Source organism: Mus caroli, chromosome X (genome assembly GCF_900094665.2).
Source record: "Mus caroli chromosome X, CAROLI_EIJ_v1.1, whole genome shotgun sequence".
Lineage (NCBI taxonomy): Eukaryota > Metazoa > Chordata > Mammalia > Rodentia > Muridae > Mus > Mus caroli.
The window spans coordinates 69,077,030-69,092,046 of record NC_034589.1 but is presented as its reverse complement, the minus strand read 5'-3'; the positions used below and the strand labels follow the sequence as shown (position 1 = coordinate 69,092,046).

Sequence of the window (15,017 nt, the reverse complement as noted above, 5' to 3'; positions counted from 1 at the left end):
ACTGGCAACATAGGTTTTATGATGACAGCTAGTGACTCAAATATTTATCAAGGGCTTCTCATCTCAAAATAATCTCCCAGTTCTTTTGGTGGCCTAGGTCTCTCTCCAGCCACACTGGCCTCCTTAGTAAGGCAGGCATAGTCCTTCCTTAGAGTGTTTAAACTTGCCTAGAATGTTTTCCCCAATTACCCATATTGGGAGATGACATGAGGGCAAAAGCTAGAGGGTATCATAATAGCACTCCTTTTGTCCTTGCCCTATCTATTTCAAAGTCTTTATCTCTGTGCAAAATTTTAAGTTCTACTTACTTGTATGTTTAGTATGACTCTTCCTTACCAGGAGTCTACTTTGCGTCCTTGTTCAATACTAAAACAGTGCCTAGCAAATAAATGAATGGAGAGGGGAGCCAAATTTGAATCAGAAAGTCTCTTGTTGCATAGTGTTTAAAAAACAAACAAAGAAAGAAAGTCTCTTGTTAAGCATTTGTTTAGCACAAAGAGCATTGGATGCTGTCTGGTATCAGGGTAAGGCTGCTTTGACAAACCTGACACCTTATTACCTAAACCTTTCCGCATAGTCTTAAATCCAGATTTGCTGGGTCTCAGGTCTTCAAAGCAGTAATGCTCCCTCTGGCCTCACTCCCTTTTATACATACTTCCATCAAACCATCTGATTCAACAATGACAGACCGATCTCTTATGGGCTTGGCACACACCATCTGCCCATTATAAACGTCTGCAAAGACCAAGGTTTGATAAGTTGATTTTACTGTCAGCCTTAAGAGTGCGACGTCTGCTAATTTAGTGTAATAATACGATCAGTAGACCCTTTAAAACAAGTCCCTTGGCTTGGAACAACGCCAGGCTCCTCAACAGGCAACTTTGCTACTTCTACAGAAAATGATAATAAAGAAATGCTGGTGAAGTCAAATGCTTATCACAATGGTGAACTACTCAGCAGGGCGGCTCTAATAGGCGCCAAGAGCCTAGACTTCCTTAAGCGCCAGAGTCCACAAGGGCCCAGTTAATCCTCAACATTCAAATGCTGCCCAAAAAACCAGCCCCTCTGTGCCCTAGCCGCCTCTTTTTTCCAAGTGACAGTAGAACTCCACCAATCCGCAGCTGAATGGGGTCCGCCCCTTTTCCCTGCCTAAACAGACAGGAACTCCTGCCAATTGAGGGCGTCACCGCTAAGGCTCCGCCCCAGCCTGGGCTCCACAACCAATGGAGGGTAATCTCGACAAAGAGCAAGGGGTGGGACGCGGGCGCGCAGGTGCAGCAGCGCACAGGCTGGTCGGGAGGGCGGGGCGCGACGTCGGCCGTGCGGGGTCCCGGCATCGGTTGCGCGCGCGCTCCCTCCTCTCGGAGAGAGGGCTGTGGTAAAACCCGTCCGGAAAATGGCCGCCGCTGCCGCCGCCGCCGCCGCCGCCGCCGCGCCGAGCGGAGGAGGAGGAGGAGGCGAGGAGGAGAGACTGTGAGTGGGACCGCCAAGGCCGCGGGCGGGGACCCTTGCTGGGGGGCGGGTAGGGGCGGGACGTGGCGCGGGAGGGGCCCGCGGGGTCGGGCGACACGGCTGGCGGATGGCGTCCCTCCTCTCTACCCTCCCCCTCCCTCTGCCGCCGGTGGTGGCTTTCTCCACTCGTCTCCCGCAATCGCGAGCGACGGTTCTCAGCGCGATCTCCCTGGAGCCACCTTCGAATGACGCCCTCCCGCTGCCCGCCCCATCTGTGCGCATCCTAGGCCCCAGCTGTGCAAGCGCCCTTGTCGTCTGGGCTTCGCCAGTTGGGGCTGCGCGCGCTCCTGCCCTTCTTGGGGCTTTGGGCCTCGGCAGTGTCGCGCGCCCGCGGTCCCGGCCTCTCCCTGGATCGCGCTGTCCCCTTCTCCCTCGCGCGCCCCCACTCCCGTTACTTGCTCCCCCCTCACACACACAGACTGGCGCGCGTGCGCAGTCCATCTCCCGTTGGGAGAGTGCGCCACAAGGGCTCCTGAGCTCTTACCCCCATCTCTGGGTTTTGCTCCCTCCCCCTCCTCTCCCATTCCATGACTTTTTGCCCCCACTGCAAGCGAGTCGGTCCATCAGCTCCATTCCCCACTTGGCAGGAACAAGTTGAGGGTTATTGTCCACCCACAAAAAGGACTAGACATTATGTTCCTAGGTCCCACAACTCATCATAAAGAGATGGTTGTAGTTCTCATCAGGAACCGTGGGCAAGGGACTGTGCGTTCCTCAGCACTCGAAGCTCTTCCGTGAGACCATGCCCGCAGGGTGCTATGGTTCTTTGGGGATGCTGTGCTGTGGCTTCGGAATATGAGCGTCTTCCCACCCTCCCTCCCCTCCCTTCGCCAGCGATCATCCAGTTACATAAGTGGAATGGGACGTTGTATGTAACGGGCTCTCTTCGTCCTGGAGCGCTCAGGATCGCCAGTACCAAATGGGGCGAGTTCATCGCATCGCTGTGACTCCTGTCAATTATCTTTGAAAGTTCATTCTCTTTTTAGTTTGGTTATGGCTGAATCACTTAAAATAAAACACAGGTGACTTTTATGTGGCAGTGGCAATGTTTCTGAGGTTTTGCACTAAAGGTTTAAAGTCATCATGGAGTCTAAAAAAGATTCGCTCTCACAAGAGAGACCCCGGTATGACATTGTTCAGTATGGACCCCGGCAGGGCAAAGCTTGTTTCTGGATACGTTGTGCTGGTTCCTTGTATGTTCGGGTATAGGTTGATCAAAACAAAAATGGGCTCCACCACAAATTTGATATTCCTGACTCATAGTCAGGCAGATATGTACTCTTGGTTAATTTTCCAGGAACACAAATGGGCTCTGTTGAGTCATTTGCATGTTGACTCCAGTGTTTGGAATCATTAGAGTGAGGCAGTAGGCTCAAATACAGGGTGGTTGATGACGATCATGAAACAGGATGGACTAATTTATAGTTCTAAGTGACTGAGATGTTGTAGGACTCTCACAAGTTCTAGATATTTTGTTATACTACATAAATGAAACCAATTTGGGCCTGGGTAGTAAAATTTCACTAATAGGTAATTATTACTATATAGGAGAATTTGGGGTTTGTGGTTGGAATTATGTGAATCTCAGCAATTTCCATTAATAACATGATTAAACTGATATCTTAGGTTCTTTGAAATATGTCGAATCTCTATAAAAAGATAAAATTTGGATTGTTAGGTTCTTGGGGAATTTCCACCAAGGATTTGGAAAAAATATATTTACAGACTTTTGGTTTTTCGTTTGTTTTTAACTTCAAATTCAAGTCATACTCAGAAAGCCTAGGAAACACTTGCTTTTATTTTCTTTTCTGGATATGTCAGAACCTTAAAGAGTCCAAACACGCCGGGCGTTGGTGGCACACGCCTTTAATCCCAGCACTCCGGAGGCAGAGGCAGGCGGATTTCTGAGTTCGAGGGCAGCCAAGGGCTACACAGAGAAACCCTGTCTCGAAAAACGAGTCCAAACACTCCAAACACTTTAAAAGTACAAATGATCTAAAATGAGTTAATACACATGACCGACAGAGTGCATTCACTTTCACAAACACACCCAAGTCTTGCTTGTCAAAAAATTCCAAGATTTGTACATCTGAGCCTGAGCTCAGAGGTGGAACCTTTACTTTGTTTTTATATTCTTACAACAGGTTTGCTTCCTCAGGTGCCCCTCTGTTTATCTATTTGTTGTACTCATAGCTCTTTAAACATTGTAAGCAACTTCTAGAACACTTTCCAAGTGCCTGGTGACATCTGAAGCTAGTGTGTCCTAAGAATTTGAAGAAACTATGGCTTTCTTGCTAGTATTGATCTATCACATATGCCTATTTTCTTTCCATGAGAATGTGTCTTGAGTACTTTAAAGCTACAGTAACAGGTCCCTATTTCACTGGAGAAGAAAGCATCATGTTGTCCGTTGTACTCTAAGGATTCTTTTTTTCCTTTTTTTTTTTTTTTTTGTTGTTATTGTTATACTGGTGGTCAAACCCAGGACCTCATGGCATGCTAGGCAGTCACCCCACATCCTTAGCCTTCTACTCTGTTTTTTGGGCTGTTTGACTCCTGAGGTACATATGATCAGAAAGACTACACATAGACCACAAAGATTTTGGAAGGTTATGATATGTTTTTGCAATCTGTGTATTTTCCAGATAGAGTTGTTCCCTCTACCTGATCTGCTTTTATGAAGCCTAATCTATTGGGGATAGGGAGGCAAAGCTATGGAGTTTAAGGAGAAATCAGATAAATCCCTTGTTCCAGTGCCCCAACTCCACCCATGTACTCCTGAGAAGTTTTTTTAAAACCTAGAATAAAGAGCGGCAGAGGTAAACTTGTTAGTTTGTTTGCATGGTAAATGATATATCCTGGAACCTGTTATCTTTTCTAAAGGTAACTGTCTGTGAGAATCTTTTTTTTTATTCATTATTCTCATATATTACATCCCAACTGTATTTTCCACTTTCTCCTCTACTCTCAGTCCCTCACTCCTCCCTTCTCCTTCCCCATCCACTCATCCTTTTCCCTTTAGAAAAGGCAGGCCTCCCAGGCATATCAATGTAACATGGCATATTAAGTTTCAATAAGACTAGTCACCTTCCCTCATATTAAGGCAGCCCACTAGGAGGAAGGGGATGCTAAAAGTGACAGAAAGAGCTTCCCACTCCCTCTGATAGGAGTTCCACAAAACAGGTCACTCGGTGGGGAATGTTTTAATTGGCTAAGAGCAGTTTACCACCAGTGAACTACTTCTGGGAAGCATAGACTGATGGACAATGACATTTCTAGTAGCCAGTGTTTTAAGCACAGCCTAGACTTGAGAATTCCAGGAAGTGTGGCAGAATACCTCATTTTAATCACCTGCTCTGGTAACATCTGTGCAGCAAGCCATGTGGCTGACAGAAACAATCTTTTTAGTTGGGTAGAAAACACTATTGTTCTTCCAAGGGAAGGACAGTGTCCTCAGTGCCCATCACAGCCATTTTTAATCACTCCACTTTTGTCCAATCAGAGTACTGCACTTGCTCATCATTTCAGGGAGTCCAGTGGCTCCCTACTTCTGGGGCTTGCTTATACAGAAGGTGTGTGTGTGCTCTTCTGCTTTCTACAGCTCTCTTCTGCCTTTCTCTTCCAAGGAACATTTTCCTTTGAAAGTTTTATTTCAATCACTTTTATGGGAAATATAGTGTGTGGAATGTCTGAATGGTGGCAAGACTCAAGAGAAGGCAAATGAGCCTACTCCCATGTTAAAGGGGGAAGTATGACCTTTTCCTGGACACTGCTAGCATGTGAATGTCTGCTCAACTAGCTGGTACTATGGATGTCTGGACTCTTGTTACTGGCCAAGCCTTAGTAAAAGTGTGCTTATCTTTTCCTAAAAGCAGGGGGTATTTTAGTATGAATATTTTTGTTGGATTTTCACCTAACTGAATTCATTTTTAACTTTTTTCCCCATGAAATGTCAAACTTTTTTAAGAGCTTAGCATAAAGCTTAGTTCAGCTTCTAGTGAAATAAGGGCTGAAGATATAGGACTCAGTCAGTAGTGTAGAGCGTTTGCTTCACATGCTCAAGGCACTGATTGCAGTTCCATCCTTACAAATAAATAAATAAATGACTAAAATTGCAGGTAGGTACAACTGCTCTTGAGAAGTTGTGACCTTCTTATAAACAAGGCACTGGTTTGATTTTTATTAGGCTGATATCCAAAAAACAATTAACTTTGGGATTTCCAACTGTTCCATGACTTAATTCTATGATTTAAGGAAATTATAGAAATGAAGAGGTTTTGCTGAGCCTTAAAAGATAACTGTAACCATCGTCTAGGTAAATAGCATACAGCTGCAAAGGACTTGGTTGCTGTTGCCTTTCCTCTGGATTCAACCCCATGAGTGACTATAATAGACTTAAGTTGTATAGTATAAGCTTTTCTTTTAGTGTAAAGATAAAAGTGTTATTGCTGGGAGAGCCAGGTGTCTAAAATTAGGTATTTAGGCAGCTAAGGCTTTAACTAGGAAACGATGGTTAGCTTCGTGGCAACAGCCTTATTTGAACATGTGTGCAAAAAACGAGAGGCTGAAGCAGGAAGAACTGATTTTGAGGACAGCCTGAACTACATAATAAGACTGCCTCAAAAATAACAATGGGAAGCCGGGCGGTGGTGGCACACGCCTTTAATCCCAGCACTTGCGAGGCAGAAGCAGGCGGATTTCTGAGTTAGAGGACAGCCTGGGCTACACAGAGAAACTCTGTCTCGAAAAACCAAAAAAAAAAAGGAAAAAAAAAAAACCAACAATGGGGGGTGGGAGAGAGCGCTCATAGAGCACTTGTTTATCTTCCACTACCTTCATAGAGGCTCACAATGGTCTAATTCCAGTCCCCAGGACCCATCTTCTAGCCTCAGCAGGCACTACATGTGAGTAGTGCACAGACATACATTCAGACAAATGCTCATGCACATAAAATAAAAATAAATAAAATTTCAAAAATTTTAAAGAAAAACAGTAACAAAAAGGTTAAAAGAATCATCAACTCAATGTGTTACAGACATTGAGATTTACTGAATTGAGAGGCTTACAGAAATTGGTTAGAGAAGGGCTTATATAGTTTGGATGATGGCTTTGGATCTCCTGGTGTTTTTTCTTTTATCTCAGGGTGAAAACCCCTTTGTGATGTTAGAGCAGTTCCTTGCAGCTTTGACTGCTGGAAGCAGAAGAGAGACTTTTGCCTCTGGATTTGGTTGTGTTCTTTTTGAGGTGATGTGTGGGTGTTTGGGGTTTTTTTTTTTATTTGTTTGTTTTGGTTTTTGGTTGGTTGGTTTTTGTTTTTATTTTGGGGGGGGTGGGAAAGTTGGTTGTTTTGTTTCGATGTTGCATATACTCTTGAACACATTCTATCCTTGACTTTTCCTGTATAATGTGGTGGAAGAAATACTTAACCAGAAGTCACCACTTGTGGTATGCATTGTAGTTTCAAAGTGTTCCCCAGAGGTGTAAAGACCTCTGATAGTGTCACTTCTGACAACCATAAATCTTGTCTTTATTTTAGCATTCTGTGTTTTGTGGCAGTAATTTGCAGTTTATTCTTTGCTTCTAACTAGCTGAGCTGGGAAGTAACATAGTATGTTGTCTGTTTATCTTCAGAATGTTCCAAAAAGCCTTGGGAAAAGGTGCAGCTCAATGGGGACTTTCAACTTACGATTTTCTTTGTTTTAGGCTCCATAAAAATACAGACTCACCAGTTCCTGCTTTGATGTGACATGTGACTCCCCAGAATACACCTTGCTTCTGTAGACCAGCTCCAACAGGATTCCATGGTAGCTGGGATGTTAGGGCTCAGGTAAGTAACCTTCCTTTTTTTTTTTTTAGTATATGTCCTGGTTTGGCCATCTGTTTTTAAAAAAAAAAAAAAGGAAAAAAAATATACTATTCTTGGACAGTATGAAAGTACCCCAAAGACAAAAAATATAACTGGGCCAAACTGTGCCATATAATAAAAAAAAGTCACTTCCCTGAGCCCTGAAAGTTCAGTTCAGTTTGGGTAGAGTTACTTGGTAGCCACAATGTGATCTGGGGGGTGGGTGTCAGATTAGAGCTGGAACTGGTGATCTGCAGCTTCAGTTCACCTTGAAGCAGGAGAGTGCTTGTCCTGAGCTCTTCACCTGTGCTGCTGCTCTTACCTAGTGGTCTTCAGCATGATGCTTTCTTTGATTTGGTTTGGGCTAAAGGACTTGCAGGTCGATGTTAGCAAGCAGTGGTGTACTGCATTTTCAGATATAGGAACTGGTATGTGGTCCCCTAGAAGAGCACCTTTCTGAAAGTGTCACAGCACAATGGAGCCTGTGGTTAATGGTGCTTGCTTGCTGAACTCTGATGGAGTGCATCCAGACAGATGTGCAACTCTTGGGATTCTAGAGCAGGATAAGTGCTTTTGGAAAAGCTGGAAAGCCAAGTTGTTTTTTAGACCTGACAAATCTGTAGTGTGAACTACTGTGATACCATTGTGTGGACTTTAGTTTCTGTAAGAATGAATTGTTCTGTAATTTCTTATCCTTTATCAGGCTCAAATCTCTCAAGCTTTTTTTTAAATTAGTAATTATTCCACATTTGATATTTTGTCACCTGTATTTCTGTGTGATAAAACAGATGTGCCAATTGAATTTTCCTATCTTCTACAAAAGAAAATGTTGACTGTTCACACATGCTGTGTTTTGATTGTAGCAGAGATCCCCAGTTAGCATTTTCTGTATCTCTAGATTTATTACACATTGTGTACAGGTGCACACACACACACACAAATAGCTGATTTATCTGGGGGGGGGGGTAAGTTTTGGGTGGAGGAGAATAGAAGAAAATGAAGACCATAGCACTGCCCCCAGGTTCTGGATTTGATTCTGCTTCTAATACTGTGACCTCAGTTGTCATTCTCCTTAATGTGATGAGGTATGATCCAGACCTGACTGATCTTTGTGCTTCACATATTTATGCTGGTGGGAGTTATATGGCTAGTGCTTTGTCTCAAGAATTCTACTAAATGTAATAGAAGCCCTGATGGGTAGATATTAGGCTGGGCGTGGTTTGCGGTTTTTAAAGTCTTTTTCTCAGTTTATGAATGACTCTAGGAAAAAGACAGTAATGATACTATACATGTTTCTCCAGAGAAAGGGTGGATTTCTTTTTTTAGAAAAAGTCTTTTTTTTCTTTTATTTATTTTTATTAGATATTGTCTTTATATACATTTCAAATGCTATCCCGAAAGTTCCCTATACCCTCCCTCCGCCCTGCTCCCCTACCCACCCACTCCCGCTTCTTGGCCCTGGCATTCCCCTGTACTAGGGCATATATAGTTTGCAATACCAAGGGGCCTCTCTTCCCAATGATGGCCGACTAGGCATCTTCTGCTACATATGCAGCTAGAGATACGAGCTCTGGGGCTACTGATTAGTTCATATTGTTGTTCCACCTATAGGGTTGCAGACCCCTTCAGCTTCTTGGTGCTTTTTTTTAGAAAAACAACCATTTCAGTTCAAACAATACAACTTGCCTTTTCTAGAAAAGTGTATATCTTTTCTTCTTAAAAAAAAAAAAAGGAGCCAGGCGGTGGTGGCGCACGCCTTTAATCCCAGCACTTGGGAGGCAGAGGCAGGCATATCTCTTGAGTTCAAGGGCAGCCTGGTCTACAGAGTGAGTTCCAGGACAGCCAAGGCTATATACAGAGAAACCCTGTCTTGAAAAACCAAAAAAAATAAATAAATAAATAAAAAAAGAAAAAGAAAAAGCCAAGCATGGTGGTGTACAACTTTAATCCCAGCACTTGGAACACAGAGATAGGTAGATGGATCTTTGTGAGTATGAGGCCAGCTTAGTTTACATAGCAAGTTTCAGGCTAGCCAGGGCTACATAGCAAGACCTTGTATCAAAAAAAAAAAAAAAAAAAACCTATAAACTTTAAATTAGAACTTCTTCATGAGCCAGTCATTTTGAAGAATGGCTGTCTAGACTTGGAGGTACTGGTAGGTATCACCTTTCAGAAATTCTTGGGACTTCATAATTAGATACCTATTTTTTAAATCAGTGCTCTTTTTGTTATTACTGAGCTGTATCTCAGTAATTATTGGCCATTTGTATCTGGCCTATGTGAATTATATGTTCATGTTATGTATTATTCCATCAGGGTATTTTTTATTAATTTTTAATTCTTTGTGTGTGTGTGTGTGTGTGTGTGTCTTTCTGTGTCTGTGGGGCTCACACGGAAGATGAGGGGCGCATATGAGTTCAGGTACCTGCAGAGGCCAGTGGTAGATCCTCTTGGAGCTATAGTTATGGACAGTTGTAAGCTACCTCACATGAGTGTTAAGAAACCAAACACAGGTCCTCTACCAGAGTCACAAGTGATCTTGACTTCTAAGCCATCTCTTCAGCCCCGCAAGATACTTCTTTTTAAGTGTGTCTGTAAGAAGCCAGGAGCTATACTTTGTAGATCTACTGAACCTGTTTGTCCTTCCATTATATAAAATCTCAGGCAGCCCAGTGATTAGCTTAGTGGGTTAAAGATGCTTCCATCAAGCCTAGTGACCTAAATTTGATCTCCAGAAGCCACATAGTGGAAGGAGAGAACCAACTCCTCGAAGTTGTTGACTCCGACAAGCTATCCTTAGACTGTAGCACACATGTAACATGGACACTTAAAAAAAACTTAAGATTTCATTTGCTCCTAGAAAGTGTTTTCTAGAGGCTGGAGATATGGCTTAGTGGTTAAGAACGTAAGAACACTTGCTGCTCTTGCAAAGGGCCTGGATTTAGTTTCCAGAACTCACAAGGGTATGTAGTTCTTGTTCCATGGGATCCAGTGCCCTCTTCTGGTCTCCACAGGCATCACACATGCATGTGGTACATAAACTTACTCTATACAAAACACATAAAATTAATTTTTTATACAGGAAAATCTTTTTCTTCTAAGAGTTAGTTGATACTTCCATCTTCTTTCTGAAAAGATTGATGTATTTTCAATGTATACATATTTAATGCATCATAAGTTCCTGTTTGTCCACATTCCTTTTTAAATTGGTTTTTAAAATTATATTTGTGTATGTGTGTGTGTGTTAGGCTAATGGATCATTAGGCTTAGTGGAATGCCTCTTTATGTCTCTCCAGCCCTTAGGTAGTTTTTTAAGTTAGCTTACAAAAATGATGGTTTTATTATGGTATTTTCATATATACTCTGTTCTGTTGCTCATTCTTCCCCATTCCTTTTCCTGTTCTCCTGCCTTATCCTTCTGGTCCTCACTACAGAACCACCACCACCCCTTCTCTAGTTTCATGTCATATGTATTCTATTACCTATTTCCTCTTAAGATTGCCCTGTGTTTTCCCAAATACTGGTTTTTATATTTAATTTTGAGGTGGGATGATTTCTGGAGTATGCTTGAGTTTGACTTTGGTAAACTTGTCATTCAGTTTTCAAATTATTATTATTGCCATCCACATCCAGATCTCTTTTCTTTTATAATGCTGCAGTTCTATGCTCACTGAAGACTAATTCTCGCTTTTTGCTTCATCCCTATCCTTTGCTAAACCACTCTCCTACTGGCTGTCAATACCGTCTAGTGCCTTACTCTGAATGTTTATGCATGTGCATTTTATGTATTTTGTATGTTTACACATGTACAAAAAGTATGTGGGAGTATATCTTTTACCTGAACCATAAAATATGGCACATAGTTGCAAAGCTTGCCTTCTAGTTAATGTATCTTGGAGATTATCTGGAATTAGTTTATACAAAACCATATCATTCTTTTTAACTGATGAAATAAAATAGTCTATTTATAGGGTATGCTATAATACATTTAATTGATTTTCTATTAATGGATGTTTGTGTTTCTAATTGTCAAAATGTCATTTATCCTACCATGGTATGGTGGCACATACCTTTAATTCCAATACTTGGGAGGCAGAAGCAATAGGATCATTGCAGATTTGAGGCCAGCCTGCTCTACATAGAGAGTTCCAGACCATTCAGAGCTACATAGAAAAACCTTATCTACCTCAAAATGTTGATGCTCTATGTGTTAGTTAGGGTTTTATTGCTGTTAAATAGGGCTTATTGCATGGTCACCATGACCATGACAGCTCTTACACAGGAAAACATTTAATTGGAGCTGGCTTACAGTTTCAGAGGTTTAGTTTGTTATAATCATGGCAGGAAGCATGGCAGCCTACAGGTAGACATGGTGCTGGAGAAGGAGCCAAGAAGAGTTCTACATATTGATCAGAAGGCAACCAGGAAGAGACTCATCCCACATTGGGCAGAGCTTGAGTATAGGAGCTCTCAAAGCCTGCTTACACAGTGACGTTACTTCTTCCAGCAAGGCCACACCTACTTCAATAAAACCCTGCCTCCTAATAGAGCCACTCCATAAGGCCAAGCATTGAAACAAATAAATCTATAGGGCCCAAACCTATTCAAAGCACTATACTATACATTTTTTCCTGTATTTAGCTCAGAGGCAAGTTTATCTGTAAGATAGAATTCTAGAAGTGGGACTTGCTAGATCAAAGGATATATACATTTTAAATTTTCAAAGTATTTCTGAACAAAGGGGTAGCCATTTAGTTGTAGACTTTTAGGGGGAAAACTATGAATAGATAAATACACGAATTTATGACTACAGTACTATTTTTAGAGATTAGAGTGTAGTTGGGCTAGGAGGAAGTTGTTTTTAGCAGTTAGCACTAGAAACCAAACTTTGGAGGCTTCCATTTCATAAAATATGATCTCGTGTAAGCAGGGCATTTCAGGCAAGACATTTTACTTGATGAGGGGAATTTCAGCTAGTTCCTATTTATGAATCTTGAAGAAAATCAAATGGTTTTTTTTTTACTTTGGACCATTCTAAGTTGTGGTAGCTCCTTTGGATTCTTGGCTGGAGAGTATCCCTCAGATGCTGGACCTTCTGCCTACATCCTGTTTTAATTTGCACAAAGAATATCCTGTAAGTATTTGAGACCAAGTTGCTGTTGTTTCATTTATTTATGAATGTTGTAATGTATATAGCAGTACTTTATTCATGTGATCTCTACTGATCGAGCATCTGTTATGTGGGGTAACTGTGCTAACTACTGGGACTGTCCTTACCCTGGCCTAATGTAGGTACAGATGGGCAAATGGGCTATGATTTTCCAAGGGGTAGACAATTATGATTGTGAAGAGTGTCTGCCACTGAGAGAGCACATAAAATGTTAGATTTAGCTGGGTGGTGGTGGCACACGCCTTTAATCCCAGCACTTGGGAGGCAGAGGCAGGCGGATTTCTGAGTTTGAGGCCAGCCTGGTCTACAGAGTGAGTTCCAGGACAGGCAGGGCTACACAGAGAAAACCTGTCTCAAAAAAAAAAGTTAGATTTATGGGATGGAGGCAGAGAACAGTTTAGTTGTCTTTTTCTTAAATGGCAGTCAGCATCTGCACAGTAAGGAAACTTTAGCTGAGTCCAGGAGAAAGCATCAGTAGAAAAAGATGATGAGTCTTAAAGATAGACAAGAATGCCTGGTAGCTGAGGCAGGAAAGAATATGTGTCTGGCTCAGTACACAGACATAGGCAGGTGTGCATAGTCAGCTGGGGCCTGAAGATGGGAGCTCTTATGTTTTGGGGCATGTAGTATGATGTTCAGGCAGCTGTATACCAGTCACAGGAGCCAAGATACAGCATACTCTTAAGATCCTACTCTTATCCTCAGAGTCACCAAGCAGTGCTTTGTCCATTTATCCTGTACTATTTCCACAATGAATTTATTCTGGATTTACTCTAAGGACAACTTCTGTAACCTTCCCATTCTACCTATTGGAGCTCCAGGGTTCCCATTATAGATCTCCTTACAGAACCTCCTTCCCCTCCATACTTTTGTCCCAGGAGATTGGTAGACACTTAAGTAGGGCAGGGCTTCTCCTTCCAACATATTCTCTATTACATTATTCTCTATTACCATAGTAACACTCAATAGTGCCAGCCTATGAGGTAGTCCAGAGCTTGTACAGGAGCAAAAGCTATCTTTGGTATTAAATGATACTTCTGATATTTTTTTTATTCTATGAAAATACTTTACCACTAAGTCATACCTGCAACCTTAAACCCTTACTGGTTTCCATCAGTTTTTTTTAAAATGTGTGTATATTTTTGTTTTTGAGACAGAGTTATGCTGTGTAGCAGTGGCTGGCCTAGAATTTGCAGCAGTCTTTCTCCTTCTGGTTTCCAAGTGCTGGGATTACTGGTGGGAACCACTATGCCCAGTTATTTGGTTTTTTTGTTTTTTGTTTTTTGAGACAGTATCATATAGCACAGGCTAGCCTTAAAAGATCACTATGTAGCTGAGGCTAGTCTTAAATTACTAGCCATAGTCATTCTTCCTCTACTTCACAAGTGCTTAGATTAGAAGTGTGTGTGTTACAATCCAGGCATGGTGGCACACGCCTTTAATTCCAGCACTCCGGGAGGCAGAGGCAGGCGGATTTCTGAGTTTGAAGATAGCCAGGGCTACTCGGAGAAACCCTGTCTCCAAAAACCAAAAAACCAAAAAAAAAAAGTGTGTGTTAACCATAGTTGGCTTTATTATTTTTTTTGAACAAGACTTTGATAGTAAAGGAAGTGTATGAGCAAACTTGTTTCTTTCTTGTCATGGACTAGGTCTATCCTGATGAGCCAATGTTAACAGCAGTCCTCTAATTCTCCCATCCTGGCCTAGGGGACTGAAACTAGAACCTTCTCCCAGATCCTCTGAGCTTTTTGCTCTTCTGTTCTCCCTAGGTCATTCTGTGGTTGTTTTCCCACAGCCTTTTTAGCCCTTGTACCCTATCCACATGTGGTAGCTACTTAAGTACTTTTTGACTCAAACATAAGTGTTAGCAATCTGCATGCGTATTCATGTAGAACCCTTCTTCTATAGAACCCAGAAACAGTCCCAGCTAAACTCCAACTCATGGTAATTTCCCTGCCTCCCTAAGGTAGCTAGTCTACTAAAGTTGATCAGGACACATTACATTCCCTGCAAGGTTGTGTTGTACATATAGCATATTCTACAGTGCAGGATGCTATTGTATGCAACTCCTTTCTTTTTTAAAGTATGCTTATATTGATCTTTGCAGACCTTCTTCATTTGTGTTTCCTTTTGCCATGGAAACACCTTTGTAACAGAAATCTAACCAGAGTCTTCACTGAGAATAGGTTAGATAGAAGCAAGGATTGGTATTTGCTTTATGTTTGTATCCTTCGGTCTTGTTAACCAGAAGTTGTTACATTTCTATGTTTATAAAATCTTTCTACACACACACAAAAATGGCATCTATATCTAGACTTTCTTCCTTGTCTCCTTTGTAACCTCTGTATTTCTACTAAACCATGAATTTAATACTTTTGCAGCGCAATCTTAATTTTCTCCATGTAAGTCAATTTTGAAAATCTTGAAATACTTTTTGGCTTGTTTGAGGCTTCTAATAATACCTTGGTATTCTCTTCTAACCTGGGACCA

The 15,017-nt window shown here is 41.9% G+C and overlaps 1 protein-coding gene across 3 annotated transcripts in view; it reads left to right on the top strand.

Moving 5' to 3' along the window:
- Nucleotides 1-1,292: 1,292 nt before the first annotated feature.
- Mecp2 (methyl-CpG binding protein 2) overlaps nt 1,293-15,017 on the top strand; it is a 59,034-nt gene continuing 45,309 nt past the window's right edge. The window contains exons 1-4 of one of the 3 annotated variants that reach the window (XM_029473092.1): nt 1,328-1,473; nt 6,655-6,756; nt 7,216-7,339; nt 12,397-12,491. Coding sequence is in view for 2 of the 3 variants with exons in the window: in XM_021153452.2 (XP_021009111.1) it covers nt 7,314-7,339 (26 nt within the window). In the remaining variant the exon portion in view is untranslated. Of the gene's footprint in view, nt 1,474-6,654; nt 6,757-7,215; nt 7,340-12,396; nt 12,492-15,017 lie in introns of all 3 variants that reach the window. The other 2 variants (XM_029473090.1, XM_021153452.2) reach the window with 2 other exon arrangements.